This window comes from Amphiura filiformis, unplaced genomic scaffold (genome assembly GCF_039555335.1).
Source record: "Amphiura filiformis unplaced genomic scaffold, Afil_fr2py scaffold_58, whole genome shotgun sequence".
Lineage (NCBI taxonomy): Eukaryota > Metazoa > Echinodermata > Ophiuroidea > Amphilepidida > Amphiuridae > Amphiura > Amphiura filiformis.
The window spans coordinates 308,284-326,684 of record NW_027305522.1 but is presented as its reverse complement, the minus strand read 5'-3'; the positions used below and the strand labels follow the sequence as shown (position 1 = coordinate 326,684).

Here is an 18,401-nt window from a genome sequence, read left to right as displayed (position 1 = left end):
CAAACAGCAGGGTTGGGTGTTAGGGCTAATACACTCTTATAGCGAGAACCAATTAGAAAAAAGCAAACCATGCTTTGTTTGTGCAGGCAGACCTGTTCATTTTTCTTGCAAATTGACGCATTTATATTTTCCAATGTTTTTAGTGACAATTTTGTTATAAAGATAGCAAAAATCATGGAATTTTTGCTTGTCCATGAAATAGGTTCATAAATGCATATCACCTGTTGCTCAAGAAATTCTACAAAATGATTTGAAAATAAACAACTAAACATTGTGTCAACATGTATTTAGACTCAAAGTTAATTTCTGTAATAAGTTAATTGAGTGCATAGGCCTATAATAATAGTATGTGTATTTTAATGTAATCAATTTTAAATGATTAAATTATCAATGCAATTCATCATAAAAAAGAACAATAAAAAATCCTAATATAGCAACAAGCAGTCTTGTAATCACAAATAAGAAGCACTTGATATTGATACAATTGATTACTAATGTCTACCGGTGCAATAGAAACATTGCCATTACCGGTAGTTGCCATGACAACCTGAAGGTATACACTTCCTGCCATAGCACTTTACACTTCATTGCATTTTTCCTTTCAAATGAAAGAAAGATGTATTTGAATGTCTTAGTGGAAACTGAAACTATAGGAAAAATGAGAAAATAAAAATGAAATTTCAAATATTAAATGATTTTTGCATAAATTTAGTCTTCTTGATTATAAAGTTAGCTCATCTAATTGATTACCAAACCTTAAAGCGATGTAGTCAGATTTTGTCATGTTTTGTTTTACATGAGGCCTACTTAAATATTGTTTCCAAATGTATTCTTATGATACTAAAATCACAGGGTATTTTCCACATTTTTCAGAAACATACCCCATTTTCACGTAAACTGGAGCTAACATTTGATTTTTTTGTAATTTCCCAATTTGTAAAATTTTGTCAATTTGGCCAAAATCGCAAGTATGGGTCAAATTTTCTTGGTAAATGTATAAATTTGGGTCCACTTTCAGATTATTGGACGGCACATCCAAACCAAGTGTGAGTACCTCACATGGGGGGATTCTCAACAGAAATAATGGAAAGGAAAGTCCTATAAACATATCAATAGGTGCATCTTATTCTTAGAGAGAATCTGTCATGGAATTCATATTGTACTATTTGTTCTGTCAAATAAAAACCTTGCAAAAATAACACAGAGATGCCACTTTTATCAGGAATTCCTGATTTTTGCAATTTTCAGCCAAAAATTCAGGATTAGTTTTTGGCAGTGAATGAGTGGCTATGCTTAACTTCCTGATTTTTTTTCAACAAGCAAGTGGCATCTCTGATAGCAGCATTCTGAAGTACCTGGGTTCTTATATAAGGTTAAGACAAAGAACGTGTTTTTTTTTCATATTTGACACATCATAACTGTTGGGCTGAAAGTGAGTTGAATTTCTTAGAACCTCTTTAATAAGAACCATGGTTTACTTGTAACACTGCTAATATGATTTTGTACAAAGCTCCTAAACCCTTTGAAAAACAAGGACATGCAACCTTGATAAAAATAAACTTGTGTCCAGAATACTAGTATATCTTTCAATTTAAGTTTCATTTATAGTATGAATGGCACAAAAGCAACAACTTTAAGACATTTTTTCTTTTGATTGTTACACTGATTTTAAATGCTCTATAATATGATAATCAAAATCCAATCTCTTTGCAGACCTCCCAATCAGTATTCTTCCAAGTTTGGAGGACCAGCACCACTTCCAGCCATCCAGTCTCAGACTCCACAACCTACAGATGACAACCAGATAGTGCCATATGGTAGGAGTCGATCACGCTCTCACAGCTCACCAATATGCAACCTCCGGTAGGAGAATACTCAGACAATAGACTACGAGGACTGGAATCAAGACTAAGTGTTGCTGAACAGTCTAACAGAGCTTTGTTAGAAGAAGTAGTTAGACTACAGGGTAAGCCCTGCAATCCTCCGTCACCACAACTTGATAAAATAGTACAAATTAGTTTGAAATAATGTTTCCTTCAACAGTCTAATAGAGCTTTAATAGAAGTAGTTAGACTACAGGGTATTAGGCCTACATCACCGTAAACCTGATGAGATACACGGTAAAATTATTTTGAAATAATGTTTCCTTCAGCATTCTAACAGAGCTTTGTTAGAAGAAGTTGTTAGACTGTCAGGTAAGGTCCGGTCTGCCTCACCAGTTTCACCACAGTTTGATAAGATACTCATTTCAAATCAATTTGAAATGGTTTAGTTTACTTCAAGAAGCTAGAAAATGTTTAAAAATTGAAACAAGATTTGTACAGATCCTGTCAGTACTGCTAGATACATGTACTACACATCTTAAACCAGCTGACTATTATTGTGCTGTCATAGGCTTCTTCCCAGTAAATGTTTGCATTTAGACTCAGAGGGTAATTTTACTTTACCAAATACAGAAACAACTTTGGAATTGTTGTGGAAAATTTGGTTTATATTTTCAAGAAAACTGAACATTATCCTCAGACTTGGATGGTAGAAATTTGTAAAGATTGATCCCAAAGAATTTGATTTCGTTCTTGAACCACTTCTTTAGAAACAAGAATGGCTGTTCCAGTTAAAATCCATACACCTGGATGAAAGACATGACCTTAAACTTCCACACAGGGAGGGTGAATACCTGAATATGGTGACTCCATTTGAAATCATATCTTCCCTAGGTGGAATATGGATTTCAATTCAACTGGAAAAGCCCAATGAAGAACAAAAAAGCCCTCAATAATGGATTTGAGGAAGCCCAGAAGATAACATTTAAACAAATTTGCTCTGTTAGCTTCTGGCAAAAGTCTAAAACTGAAATAGCAGAATTACCTTACATCTGTCAAATGAATTGTGAAATATTGGTACTATTTAGAAATCTTGGTGTTCAATATATAGCTCAAGTTTTATAATTATGTGATGCGATCAAACAAACTTAGACCCCCTAAAAAGGTTAACCTCTCGAACCCATGGGCACAAGTATGTCAAAGCCATCTTAGTACATACTGTGTAGCTCTTTACATCGGGCCACCTTTTTTTAATAATTAAAAAAAAAGTGGCCATTTAGGGGAAAACCAAGAAAAAGTGGGCTAAAGACACACACAAACAAAAAATTTCTACAAAGCACTTAGCTTTAAAAAAAAAGAAAAAGAAAAAGCGTATCACGTATGGCTTATTTTCAAAATGTTTGAGAGACAACATTTGTTTGGCCTTAGGCCTTTAAAATACATCTACAATATGCTGACAATCCCCCCAGGGGGGTTCTTAGTACAAATGACCATACGGGGACGTGCCGCAAATATGGGTAGCATTTTCAGCCTTTTGGTATATCAATGACCCCTTTTTCTTAGTCAATTTTGGTATATAATGGATCCTTTTTTCAAAAAATTTTCAATTTTTTCAAAAATTAGCCAATATTTCGAAATTGTCCAAAAAATTTTGGGAAAATTTGTAAAAACTATGACAATTTGGGTTAAATTTGGCGGAAAATTTTGACTTTTGGTATATCAATGAGTCCAAATTTCTTTAAAAATTGGTATATTTATGGATCCACTTTCAAATTCTCAGCGGCACACCCCTACCAAACTTGAGTACCCCCCTCCCCCGGGACAATCCCATCAATATTGGACTTGCAAAGTGTTTGATAGATGGAATTTGTTCATATTGAAGGAACAAAAAACACACAAGAGATTGAACAATTATTCTTTTCACCAAAAATTATTCTTTTCTAAATTTCAATATGTGGCATAATTTTGTTTTATAGAGTCACTTATCTTTTGTCCGAATTTAACTAAAAAGCAAGAAAAAAAGCGGACTTGTGAAATTTCATCCTCTAGTGCACTTTGTGATATCATTATGATTTTGAACTCTTACATGTATACCAGCATGCAGATTTTATGCCCAGACACGCCTATATTGTCACTATAGTGACCATGCCAAATAGAAACCACTGATATACAAAGTCCCAGTGTGGTTTATTTATTATTATATCAGTTTTGTAGGTGGTGGAATGACCTGGCCAGCAGTTAATTAAGGTCTACTTAATTATCTATGCTGCATGCTGCTTCCACCTTTTGTATTTTGTAACAATTGTTCTGAAATTAAGAAAAAATATATAAATGATGTACTGCTGTACTGTAGGCAATGAATGACACAGTATATATTTGTAAAAGCAATAAACACAAATAAAGGTTTTAATTTAATGTTGATTTGAATTAAGGGGTGGGGTATGAACGTTTGGACAGTTTTTATTGTGGGACATTAGAGCACATCAGACATATCGAACTGAATACGAAGAATGTCCTTCTGATATCAAATAATTTTGATTTTTTTAAATTCGCAATGTAATACACATTTTATGGCAAATGATTAAAAATGGATAATTTTGATATTTAACAGTACTCGAAGTAAACTTTATAAATCTGACGATTTATACTTAAGTGTATGTAGGTGGGATGAAAAGCCGACGATCAATTGAAAATTTTGGCCTTTCGTATTGAAGATAAGGATTTTTTTCCCAAAACACAAAAAAATTAGGTCTTTTGGGGAAAAAATCCATATCTTCAATATGAAAGGTCAAAATTTTCAATTGATCGTCAGCTTTTCCTCCCAGCTACATACACTTTAAAAACATGCAGCATGACATTTATCAGAGCTGAATTTATTATAGTCCTGAACTCCAGCTTGAACTGAATTATGAATATGATTGGTTGTACCTCAAAATTAAGTTTTTTCCTAATTACAAAATGAATAAGATTCTTATTATTTTATTGAATTTTATGCAATTTCTGGAATTTTGTCAGAGTGGATACGGGATGCATACAAAAACAGAATTTGCCCACAAAACAATAAGAGCTGCCGGTCCTACGAAATGGAATATTACTGATAAAAAATATTAAGATGGCAAAATCAGTAAACCAATTTAGGTCACAAATAAAGAAAAGTCATAATAATAAATTGCATCTAATATCTAGGCATTATCTAATGACATCACCCATCCCTACCCATCCCCACCTCAACTATCAATTTCTTGTGTGAAATGTCTATTTATTAGGATGTCATAATTATTTATATTGGTTCTTTCTTTGCATGTTCTTCTCCTCTTTCTTTTTTTCTTTTATAAACTGAGCTCATAAAGAAACTTATAATTTTTCACAAGGTCATATCTTGAAATCCTGTCCATCAAATTGAACCAAAATTACACACAGATTTACTTCAATACTCTACTCTTAACACATATCAGTAACCAATCAGTTATCCAACTGACACAACAGCAAAATGCACTGACATGTGACAGCTTCCTGGACCACATTCACAGCCCAGCCCTGTTAAATGAAAAAAGTGTATGAAAAGCAGAAAGCAGCACCGTTTTATCATCTGTGCAAGGATCTTGTGTGCATTCTCACAGATTTTTTGTCCTGGGTGCCAAATGTTGGGCTGTGAAAGTGAAGGAAGTCCAGGAAGCTGTCCCATGACAGTGCATTTTGCTGTTGTGTCAGTTGGACAACTGCTTGGTTACTGACATGTGTTTTGAGTAGAGTATTAAGGTAATCCTGTGTGTAATTTTGGTTCATTTTGATTGACAGTATTTTAAGATATGACCCTAGTGATTCACAAGTTGTAAAAAATTATAAGTTTCTTTTTGAGCTCAGTTTATGTTAAGTTTGTGTAAGTGTATGTTGTAACTTACATGTAGGTCGGCGTAAGGGGTACTCGCTTTAGACCTATTGACCTTTTGAGCATCTCGTTCAAATTTTGTGTCTTTTTATACTTTGTATGTTTGATTTGAATGAAATAAAATGATGATGTATGTATGTATTTTAATGACATTGGACTGTGGATAATTTAATGCATTTATACAGTATTTGTATTAAGAAACAATTTCAAGAGTTAAAAAAAGAGCTAAAAACTACTCATATCTTATCAACCTGTATCTTGCTATCCATGCAGGTGAATTGAAACAATCCCACCGTCAGAATAATGATGAAGCCCTCCAATCTGAGAGGGACTCCCGTGCACAGCTCACAGACAGCATCCGGGCCAGCAATGATCTCATTGGTCAGTTGGGTGCTCGTCTCAAGAGGGCAGAGGAGAAGGTGTCGGATGAGCGCACTGCTGTGGGGGCGCTTGTCAACCATACCAAGCAGGTAGAACAGGCAGTGATTGGAAGTCAGCAGGAGCTGATGGCAAAAAGGGATCAGCAACTTGGGAAGTAAGTAGGGGAGGAGAGTCCTTCAAAACCTCTTGCATATAATTCTATACACCAATTGGACTCTTACTTCTCTTGATTAGATCAACAATTCAAATGTCCATTCTCATGATTAGATAAACAATTCCAACATTTCTACTAATTTTAAAATCAGTAGGCTCCACTCTCTGCCAGAGCTTTTGCTCTCAGACATATCAGAATATGCTATATGGAGTATTAGATTATCATTTTTGATATTTTAGGAATTGTTATGTCCGATATTGATTGTTGGTGTCGCTATATCCCTGTGATGCTCCCAATGCCATTAGGATGCAAAATTGCTCAGTAATTTATATGTTGGGTATTTGACCAAGTCTCAAATCTGAATAGTTAAAGTGCTTTTACAGGAAATGCACCTTGTGTTGCTTCCCCTGACAACCCCTCTCCTGTTTGGCCTCCACTGGCTTCGTATCTCTGGTCACACAGAATTCAAAACTCTCCACTATCTTTACAAGTCACTGAATGGACTCTGTCCCCATTACCTGGACGATTGTCTGGTGGTGAAAAGGCCTCCCTTTGGCTCAGTAACCACCGGGTTTGATCACAGCCTTAATCTTACGGTTCCAAGTTCCACGTAAATGCGCTGAGGACAGAGTCTTTTCTGTGGCTGCTCTTGGGTTGTGGAACAATCTTCCAATGCTACCAATGAAGAAAATTTCAAGTCTCTTCTCAAGACATAAACATGTGTAACAATGAGTTGTCGGTTGTTCTTTTTCTTGCTTATGTATTTCTAATCATCTCATTTCTGTTACTCATAGCATTTTGTAACTTTGAAAATGCGCTATTTATATGCAAATTCAAAGCGATACAAGGTATATTTTAAACTAGAATTATATAAGTTTACATGATTTCATTTGTTTCCACCTCCAACAGTCTTTGTAACATTTTCTATGAAACATTATTTGATTTTTGGCTCTAAGCTTGCTTGACGAGCCATTATGATCGCGCTAAGTGGACGGTGTGTTTTGCTTAATTTTTTGGCCACTTCCGATGATGCTTTTTTATGCTAAGGTTATTTCTGTGTGCGATATGTGCTTTTAAAATTGAGTTCTAACTTTCTATAAGTTATTTTTCAATCGATTGCACTCCATATTGGGTTGAAATGAGGTGGGGAAAGTAGTTATTTTATGAAAGAAAAGTCCGAAATCGTCATGAGAAACGACCAATTTCAATCCCTTTGCTTGGTTCCTGTGTGTGCTAGAGATTATTTTGGTCTGTATAATTTAAGTTGCGAGAAGATGACGGAAATAGACGGATTGCACTATTTTTCTTTGGCAAAGTCAAGTGCACCTGTTATCTGAACACGGACCGAAAGTCATGCAAGCTCTTCGTATTTCATCACGCTCTTTGTAGATTTAATTGTTAGAAACAGTCAATTAAACCATATTGTGGACATGATTCTGAGGAGAAATTATATTTTCAATTTGATTTACCCTCTTCGCAAAATTGAAAATTTTTCGTATTTTTCCATAGCAAAAACAGTCTAAATAAATGATGTTCCACTTTGCCCAACAATTTTATACTTCAGAATATCAAAGATTAATATGTTTTCTCCTGAAAAACAACATAGTTTTTAGGCCAGGACTTCTTAAGAAATTCAAGACCACGGTTTATTTGATCGATGTTACATCGACTGTGCCGACCAATCTCGCCATTTTTGACTGTTTATTTTGGTTTCACCACACAAAGGTCATCATGTTGATTCTGATTGGACGGTCCCAAAGGTCATCACAGTTATGAATGAATAATTCATAAGGGGGGGGGGGGTGGTGGCAGAAATAGACAAGTTGAAATAAATGAACATAATTATTGAATTCAAATGTGACTGTAATTAGTGGTTTCAGAAATCATTGATCATGTTGTTTGAAAGTTGCAAAGTTTAATGTTTTACTCTGGCTGTGCAATATTAATCATGAGCTAAGTTTTTGAGAGAAATCAAAAGGAATGTCAAGCAATCAAAGACAGCCGGGGGGTGGGGGTGAATGGGGAGGGGAAATCACTTTAAAAAAAAATTCCCCAATATCAGAAAAAGTTACCAAAAAAAATAATAATTTGACCCGATTGCTTACGGAAATTAGTAACAACTGTTATAAGGGCATGACACTGGGGTGGGTACAGTCAACATTTGGAGTCAAATTTTTGGAAGGTCAATTCAGGGTCACTAGGGGTCATCTGAGGTCAAATTAGTAAAAACTATCGTATGGGTATGAAACTTGGTGGGTACAATCAACATTTATAGCCATTTTTTGTGAAGGTCATTTCGGGGTCACCAGAGGTCATCTGAGGTCAAATTAGTAAAAACTGCCGAATGGACATGAAATTTGGTGGATACAGTCAACATTTGGATTCAAATATTTGGAAGGTCATTTCGGGGTCACTAGGGGTTATCTGAGGTCGAATTAGTAAAAAAAGTCGGATGGGCATGAAACTTGGTAGCTACAGTCAACATTTGGAGTCAAATTTTTGGAAGGTTATTTCAGGGTCACCAGGGGTCGTCATCTGAGGTCAAATTAGTAAAAACTGTCGTATGGGCATGAAAATTGGTGGGTGCAGTCAACATTTAGAGCCAAATTTTGGAAAGGTCATTTCGGGGTCACCGGTGGTCATTTGAGGTCAAATTAGTAAAAACTGTCGTATGGGCATGAAACTTGGTGGGTGCAGTCAACATTTGGAGCCAAATTTTGGGAAGGTCATTTCGGGGTCACCAGGGGTCATTTGAGGTCAAATTAGTAAAAACTGTCGTATGGGCATGAAACTTGGTGGGTGCAGTCAACATTTAGAGCCAAATTTGGAAAGGTCATTTTGGGGTCACCGGGGGTCATTTGAGGTCAAATTAGTAAAAACTGTCGTATGGGCATGAAACTTGGTGGGTGCAGTCAACATTTAGAGCCAAATATTGGGAAGGTCATTTCAGGGGTTACCAGGGTCATTTGAGGTCAAATTAGTAAAACTGTCGTATGGGTATGAAACTTGGTGGGTGCAGTCAACATTTAGAGCCAAATATTGGGAAGGTCATTTCGGGGTCACCAGGGGTCATTTGAGGTCAAATTAGTAAAAACTGTCGTATGGGTATGAAACTTGGTGGGTGTAGTCAACATTTAGAGCCAAATTTTTGAAAGGTCATTTTGGGGTCACCGGGGGTCATTTGAGGTCAAATTAGTAAAAACTGTCGCATGGGCATGAAACTTGGTGGGTGCAGTCAACATTTAGAGCCAAATATTGGGAAGGTCATTTCGGGGTCACCAGGGGTCATTTGAGGTCAAATTAGTCAAAACTGTCGTATGGGTATGAAACTTGGTGGGTGCAATCAACATTTAGAGCCAAATTTTAAGGTCATTCCGGGGTCACCAGGGTCGTTTGTGGTCAAATTAGTAAAACTGTTGTATGGGCATGAAACTTGGTGGGTGCAGTCAACATTTAGAGTCAAATTTTGGAAGGTCATTTCAGGGTCACCATGGGTCATCTGAGGTCAAATTAGTAACAATTGTCGTATGGGCATGAAACTTTGGGTATAGTCAACATTTGGAGTCAAATTATTAAAAGGTCATTTTGGGGTCATCTGAGGTCTAATTCGTAAAACTGTCATATGGGTATGAAACTTGGTGGGTACAGACAACATTTTGAGTCAAATTTTTGGAAGGTCATTTTGGGGTCACCAGGGGTCATTTGAGGTCAAATTAATAACAACTGTCGGATGGGCATGAAACTTGGTGGGTACAGTCAACATTTAGAGTCAAATTTTGGAAGGTCATTTTGGGGTCACTTGGGGTCATTTGAGGTCAAATTAGTAAAAACTGTCGGATGAGCATGAAACTTGGTGGGTACAGTCAACATTTGGAGTTAAACTTTTGGAGGTCATTTTGGGGTCACCAGGGGTCATCTGAGGTCAACTTAGTAAAAACTGTCAGACGGGTATGAATCTTGGCGGGTACTGTCGCCATTTAGAGCCCAATTTTGGGAAGGTCATTTCAGGGTCACCTGAGGTCATGCAGGGGTCATTTAAAGTCAAATTAGTAAAAACTGTTATATGAGCATGAAACAGTCAACATTTAGAGCCAAATTTATGGAAGGTCATTTCAGGGTCACCATGGGTCATCTGAGGTCAATTTAGTAACAGCTGTCACATGGGCATGAAACTTTGTGGGTACAGTCAACATTTGGAGTCAAATATGTGGAAGGTCATTTCGGGTCACCAGGGGTCATCTGAGGTAAAATTAGTAAAAACTTTTGGACAGACATGAAACTTGGTTGATGCAGTCAACATTTGCAGTCACATTTTTGGAAGGTCATTTTGGGGTCACCAGGGGTTATCTGAGGTCAAATGAGTAAAAACTGTTGAATAGGCATGAAACCTGGTGGGTAGTCACTGTTTAGAGCTAAAGTTTTGGAAGGCCATTTCAGGGTCACCTGGGGTCAACTGAGATCAAATTAGTATAAACAGACAACACTATTCTTGACATTGGCCTATGTATTTTGATCAGTTTTGGTCCATTTGGACCCATATCTATCCAATTCCACCCGATTCGATTCATGTCGCTAAATAGTAATTCCCTAAATTGATTGATGTATTCTTATATGCTCTGCAAATGAGATGTACCCATTGAATGTGATCTGTCACATTGCACAATCGACTCCAAGAACAATTACTTTCACTGTTACGAAAAAGCGCAGAGCCACAGCGCCATTGGTGCTCTTGTTTATATTTAATCTGAAAATTTCAGAGTCGCAGAATTACGAAATGAATTAGACGAATCCAACAGACTGCGGGATCAACTAGAGAGAGCTACAACGACTCTTGTTGATGAAGTGAGACAGATGAAAGGAAGACTAGATACGGCAGGAGTAGAATTCAACAGTGTTCTTCATGATGTCAAAGAAAGGACTAAAAGACTAGAGGATGAACAGAGAACTGCTGTGAGTTGATTTTTTTTTGTCTTGACTTTTACCATTTATAGCCTAGTAAACATTCTGAACAAATGGGGTTGTATTTTAGATATTTTCATTACAATTTCCATTATTAGTTCTCATTTAAAACATTGCACATTCCTGAAGACTCTCAATAATATTTTCATACATTAAGGGGTGGGGTATGAGCGTTTGGACAGTATTTATTGTGGGACATTAGAGCACATCAGACATATCGAATTGCATTTTGAATATGAAGAATGTCCTGATATCAAATAATTTAGATTTTTTGAAATTCGCAATGTAATACACATTTTATAGCAAATGATTAAAAATTGATATTTTTGATATTTAACAGTACTCGAAATCTGATGATTTATACTTAAGGTGTATGTAGGTGGGATGAAAAGCCGACGATCAATTGAAAATTTTAACCTTTTGTATTGAAGATATGTTTTTTTATCCCAAAACACCAAAAAAAAAAATTAGGCGCTTTTTTTGGGAAAAAAATCCATATCTTCAATATGAAAGGTCAAAATTTTCAATTGATCGTCGGCTTTTCCTCCCAGCTACATACCCTTTAAAAAATACGTCATTAGATTTATAAACTTTACTTCGAGGACTGTTATATATCAAAAATGTGAAAAATATCAAATTTTAATAATTTATCATAAAATTTGTATTATATCGTGAATTTCAAAAAATGAAAATTATTTGATATCAGAAAGACATTCTTCGTATTCTTCGTATTCAGAATGCAATTCGATATGTCTGATGTGCTCTAATGTCCCACAAAAAATACTGTCGAAACGCTCATTCCAGATCCCTTAAGGCAGTTCACATTCACATTTTTTAAATGCCAAAGAAAGAATTTATAAATTCCACAACAGTGTTTTCCTCTTTCTTCTGTTCCTTACAATACATCTGTCAGTTTAATTAAATAAATAATTGAAAACAAAATTCTAAAAGTGGCTAAAATAAAAATGTCACTTTTATTTCTTAAATTATTAATGTTAAGATAATTTTTCTATTTTGTATAAAAGTTTAATTTGTGTGGTCACCATGGTGTAATTGATTGAAAGCACCAGCTGTGCTGTCAGAGCACAGGTGGGTCACCATTTATGGTAGAAATTAATATCAAGAAACTAGGTAACTTATTGATTAATAACCTCGACAATATTAGAATTAAAAAATTGCTTTGTCATGATAATAATTGTAAATTTCACTTGCAATCTAAGTTTGGTAACATAACATAATTTAGAACAGTTAGAAATATGGTCACTGATATGGACACATATATCTTATTTATTAATTTGTCCAGTTCAAAAGTAAAGCTTTTTTATCTTGTGTGAAAAGCAAACGTATTGTTCATGCAAATTTATGACCAGATTTTCTTTGAAAAATAGAAAATATCAATAAATAAACTTAATAATAGTGGGTTTTTCTTCACCTTATCACCCATTATTTATTGCATATCCATTCATAATAATAATTATTATGCATGACTTCAATTTCATCAATAATGCTATCTACTGAAGATAGCACCAATGAGTAACCCAATGCTTGTTCATGTTTCACAGATTTGGAATATCCCATTATGATAAACTAAATAATAGTTCATGTTTTTGTTCTTTAAAAAAAATGAAATGAAGAGATTAATTGAATGAAATAAATAATAAAAAATATATATATAACAAAGAAATTAATAAGTGAAAAAAAAAATTGTAAATAAACAAATGAATGAAAATAGACATAAAATCTCTTGTGGTTCATTGATTTAATTCTTCTTCATTTATTGCACTTAATTTGCTTTTATTCTTGATTCATTGGGAATTGTAGAAGGTAAGATTATGTATACTGTTGCTGTGTAAGGTTTGATTTATTCCATAACCACTTCTTAAGGTTGGTCTGAACTCTGGAATTATGGAAACTTTCGGGCCTCATAACTGCTAAATTGTTGGTCTAACCGTAACGTATATAAAAGTATACGTATTTAGAATGGCAAAGACTTGATAAGTTCATCTGTGAGGTCAAATTTGGGCCAAAATGCTCATTTTGGCCCAAAATCCCCAAAAAACTGTTTTTTGGCCCACTTTTTTTTTTTTAGCAACGTAAAAAACAAATTCTTGGGCCAAATTTTTTTTATTATTATTTTTTAAAAACTAGATAAAAATATCTAGGAGCTGTTTTTTTCATTTTTTTGAATTTCGACCAACTTCGACAAATTTGCACAAAAAATAAAAAAAAAATGCTGAATTTTCAAAAATATCATAAAAAAAGCCAGATTTTCGCCCAAATTTCAAATATTTTTGGTGAACAATTAAGCAGTTATGAGGCCCAAAAGTTTCCATAATTCCAGGGTTCAGACCAACCTTAAGTTAATTCACTCTAAGGCTTCAATGATTAATCCTCCCTGTTTTCTCTTTGTCTCCACATCCCTTTTTTCCATTTGAAATGCCATACCTCTGGTGTGAGTATTTCAAATGGAAGTTACCCAATTATCTATTCTATTTGAAACCCATGCTCCTTCTGTGTGGAAGACTTTAGCTAAATATTCCACAGGGAGAGTGTGGATTTAAAATGGAAAAGTCCATTTGCCTTTTCGTATTCCTTAACCAGTAGCCAGCACAGATAAACATTCAGAGCAGCCAGTACAGATGTTGAAAACAAACCCATCCAAAAACTAATGCATCTGGCCAGGTTTGAACTAGCGACAATTGTAATACTAGCACAATGCTCTGGAGAAGAGCAGAAACATTTAAATCTATAGATATTAGGTTCAAATGATGTTTGGCACATTCCTTGCGGAAGGTATATCAGAACTGCATATTTTTACAGTCAGTGCACATAAACATTGATCAAAACTAATACCGTATTGGTCCGAGTATAGTCCCACCCATTTTTAGGTGAAAAATTTTTCATTAATTGTATTCATGTCATACTCTATTATTGATTTCAAAATGCATTCAAATTCAATGCATTTTGAAATCATTAATAGAGTATAACATGAATACAAATTATCAATTTTCATATAAACACAAAACATTTTTTTTTACAATTTCTGGAATTTTTTGAAAAAATGGGGGTGGGACTATACTTGAACGTGGGACTATACTCGGACGAATCACGGTACATTCAGCTGGGAATGTGAAAAACATCATTCAAACCTAATACTTATAGATTTCAAAATCTTCCTTTCTTATGCAGTGTGCCTCTGTGGCTCAGTTGGTTAGAGCGTTGTGCTAGTAGGTTGCCAGTTCAAATCTGGCCAGATGTTTTTTGTGTTTTTTCCAACGTTTATGTGTACTGCTCTGGGCAACGATTAAATTGTGTTCATCCTATCAACACAGAGAACTAAGTATTATAATCATTTCATGTATACAGTTTGATGTCAAACATGCGGAGCAAACAATAGTGCACCTATCTTGTTTAATGCAAAATGATATGCCAGTGCTTCAAATTTGGGCTATTTCAGTTGAAATCCATATACCCCTGAAGACATTAATCTTCCACACAAGGAGCAAATGGGGTTACCTGAATGGATGACACTCATTTGAAATCTAAACCCTGTGTGGGAGATTAAGGTCATGTCTTCCATAAGGGGTGTATGGATTTCAACTGGAATAGCCATGTACATCTGCTCAGACACGGTAATACATAAGTTTGTCCTGTTCAATATTTTCATGTCCATTCATGACAATCCAATATGGGCTTCCCTTTGTTTCCTAACTAACATATTTTATCTTTCAAGAACAGACATCCACTAAACACATCAAAAGAAATAAGTCCGCCTCTGAAAATTTTGTCATAACATCGTAAAGCAAAACTTTGTACCAAGAAAACTTACTTGGAAATAATTATATGATTGTTTACTAAGTGTTTTGTGAAAATAAAAGATGTCCATGACTTCATGGCTGAATGAACTCAAATTGAAGACAAAACTGCCCTTTTCAAAAGTCACAAAGCAGGCCTATGCTTGTTAACTGCAAGGCGATTGGGACAAGGAATGGAACTGGCCTTCTTACAACTCACTGTGCTGAACTCTGCACCAAGGGGATTTGCATGGCTGAATGATCAAGAATCGATACACATGACAGTAAATGTTCACTTGGTGAGGATTTTAAACTGCACTCAAACACATGGGGTTTTCCATTACTGTCTGTTCAATTAGCTTAGATTCTTGAATTTTTAAGATATTTGAAAAAATAAAAACTTGTGGCCAAAGTCATCAAAGAAAAGTGTTAGCACAGGGTTAGACCTAACGTGATTTATACTTTTCAAATATCAAAGTTCAATTTAAAACCCCATTTCTTTTCAATTTTGCCTCATTTTAGGCAGTTACTTGGGTCCACCGAAAGGGTTCGCGACCTTTTTACAAATCGAGTGGGACGGTCCATTCTCAACTTGGGGCATAGACCCTATCCAATTTAGCAAAACAATCTGCCCACCAATCTGTCCTGCCATTTCAATTGTTATACCGTTCCGGTTATTGGATAGGTTCTATAGGTGATGATGGTCCACCGGTTTTTTTTTCTTGTAATTATATGGCGCGATTACGTTTTATGCATAACATTATTCTAAGCATTATTTTTCCTAAACAATTACATTAAAATTATGGATTTCGTTCTTCAACTGGTTTACAATGTAAATTGAGTTTTGTTTAATACCACCATTCCTTCCCAAGAATATCAGCATTCGCTTGACATTTTCAGATACAGTGACTTTACAAGAATTGTTTTCTGTAACCTGATTGTTTTAAATAATATTTTCTTGTACAAAAGTTCTTTTGTTTCACGGTTTTTTCAGTTTGTATTCAACAAAACGAAATAACAAATTGAAAATAAATGTGTAGTTTTATAATACCCATTCTCAGACCCATACGCATAAAATAAATAAATAAATAAATAAATAAATAAATAAATAAATAAATACGCAAGGAATGTATTCATATAAGCTGTGCCAATTTTAGAAAACCTTAATTCATAAATAATAACGTATTGTTTCAACAGTAGGGTTTCAACACAAATTAGGCATACTGGCAAATATTTTGCTGGACAATGCTTCCTGATGCGGATGGTCGAATAAATACTATCTCTACGCATTGTGACATTCGTCCCCATTGCTCTAAATGGATTGGTTCAAAAAAGTTTATGGTACCCGACGTTCTACGGCTTTTTATAAAAAATATCGCGGGAAAAGACCAAAATTGAAAAGAAATGGGGTTTTAAATTGAACTTTAGAATTTGAAAAGTATAAATCCTGTTAGGTCTAAGGCTGTGCTAACACTTTTCTTTGATGACTTTGACCACAATTTTTTATTTTTCAAATATCTTAAAAATTCAAGAATCTAAGCTAATTGAACAGACAGTAGTAACAAGCCATGAATCAACTTTTGTGACAAGCATAGGCCTACTTTGTGACTTTTGAAAAGGGCAGTTTTTGCCTTCGATTTAGACTCATTCAGCCCTGAAGGTATGGAAATCTCTCAATTTCAAACAGCACTTAGTAAACAGTCATTTAATTATTTCAAAGTTAGTTTTATTGGTACAAAACGAAACCTTACAATGTTATGACCACATGTTCAGAGGGGGACTTATTTTTCTTTTGATGTGTTTAGATAGATTACTTTTGAATTATGTACTAAAACCAAATACATTATAATATCCTTGAAAAATTACCAACTCAAAATTGCACTCATGGAAGGCAGATAATGTACCTCCAGCCTGAAAATGACAATAATTTGCATCTTAGTTTTAGTGTTTCCAAGGTTTGTACATGCAGCGCTTAGAGTACATTGTTAGCACATTATGTACATGCAAACATACTCTGAATCACAAAGTTTGCCAAGCACAAAGCAAATTAATCTGGAGGTATGTTAAGTTCTCCTTCAGATGCAAATTAACATTTGAAAAATTTGGATGGTGCAATTTTTTTTTTACAGTTGCAATGTTAATGACCACTGTCTTCACCTGGCGTGAATTGGTCTATTCACCGAAAGCTTCACAAATAGTCAAATGACTATATAATTCTTTTCATTTGTACATGTTCAGTAGTGCATCAGTGGATGTTTGCTTTTACAATATATATAAATGTCAGAAAAAAGTTATTTCGACAACACCATGAAGTCCTTATATAACCCGATTAACTTATGTTATACTTACACCAACTGTTTGATTTACACCTTTAACCAGTGATATGCACATGTTTTTATTAATAAATTAAGTGTGTTTTATTGCTTCTAAATTATATATCAGTATGTTTGCAAAGAGACTGTAACCATGGAAACTGAGTGTATTAATGTTTCCCATTAATTTTTAACTTTGGAAATGTCACTACCCAAGCTTAAGATCCATACTGAAAATATGATGTCAAATGTTTATTATTCTAATTCTAGTTCTGTTTATTTGAATATTACCGTAATCATCTAATTATAGTCCTATATAATAGCCGATAGCTTGGAGAAAAGTCAGCAATTTGGAAAATGTCTGATTATAATCTATTGTCAAGTTTTTGGAAAAATCAACTTAGACGTCATTAGTAGTACGGTTGGATGTCATGAAATTTGACGCCTGGAAAATAATCTTTGTAAATTGTTTTAATATGGGCCAAAAAACTAGCCATACCATAGGCATTCTGTAATTTGGACATCCATGCTTTAATTTGCATCATCTAATACTCTTACTCCCTGGATCTGGAGTGAATATTGCATTGGAGTGTATAGGGAAGTTATAGTTTTTGTTCATTCTTTTCAGTTTGATACAATGAAGACATTGAGAGAACATCAAACTGGACGATATTTTTTCAAGTTGGGACTTTTTCAGAAAAAGATTAGACTACCATTTTAAATTCTGTTAACTTTCCCATTCACCAAAACAGCAATCTTTCACTCAAGTGTCTGAGGGAGATTGCAAAAGAGCCTCAGAATTGTCAAGTTACGACAACACTCCAACAGACAGAATAGATATCAAGGAAGTAAACAACAGACCTAATATATTTATGTTGACTTGACAAAGCTGGAGGGTTGTATAAAAAGGTCAAAAAGATATCATCTTGCCAACAATGACACAAGTTTCAGGAAAGTATGACTTCATGGTATTGTTTATTTCATGCTGGAATTTGATAATTTGTGGACAGGTGCCCGATTTTCAAAACTATGATTCATGATAGCATCCTACCCAGCTTTTTTGACTTTTTTCCAACTAAATAACCGTGG

At 34.7% G+C, this 18,401-nt stretch overlaps 1 protein-coding gene across 1 annotated transcript in view; it reads left to right on the top strand.

The window, feature by feature from the left end:
- The window catches only part of LOC140144479 (uncharacterized), a 167,233-nt gene that overhangs the window by 89,160 nt on the left and 59,672 nt on the right, over window positions 1-18,401 (top strand). The window contains 4 exon segments of the mRNA XM_072166289.1: window positions 1,714-1,829; window positions 1,832-1,966; window positions 5,986-6,247; window positions 11,005-11,197. Coding sequence (XP_072022390.1) covers window positions 1,714-1,829; window positions 1,832-1,966; window positions 5,986-6,247; window positions 11,005-11,197 — 706 coding nt within the window.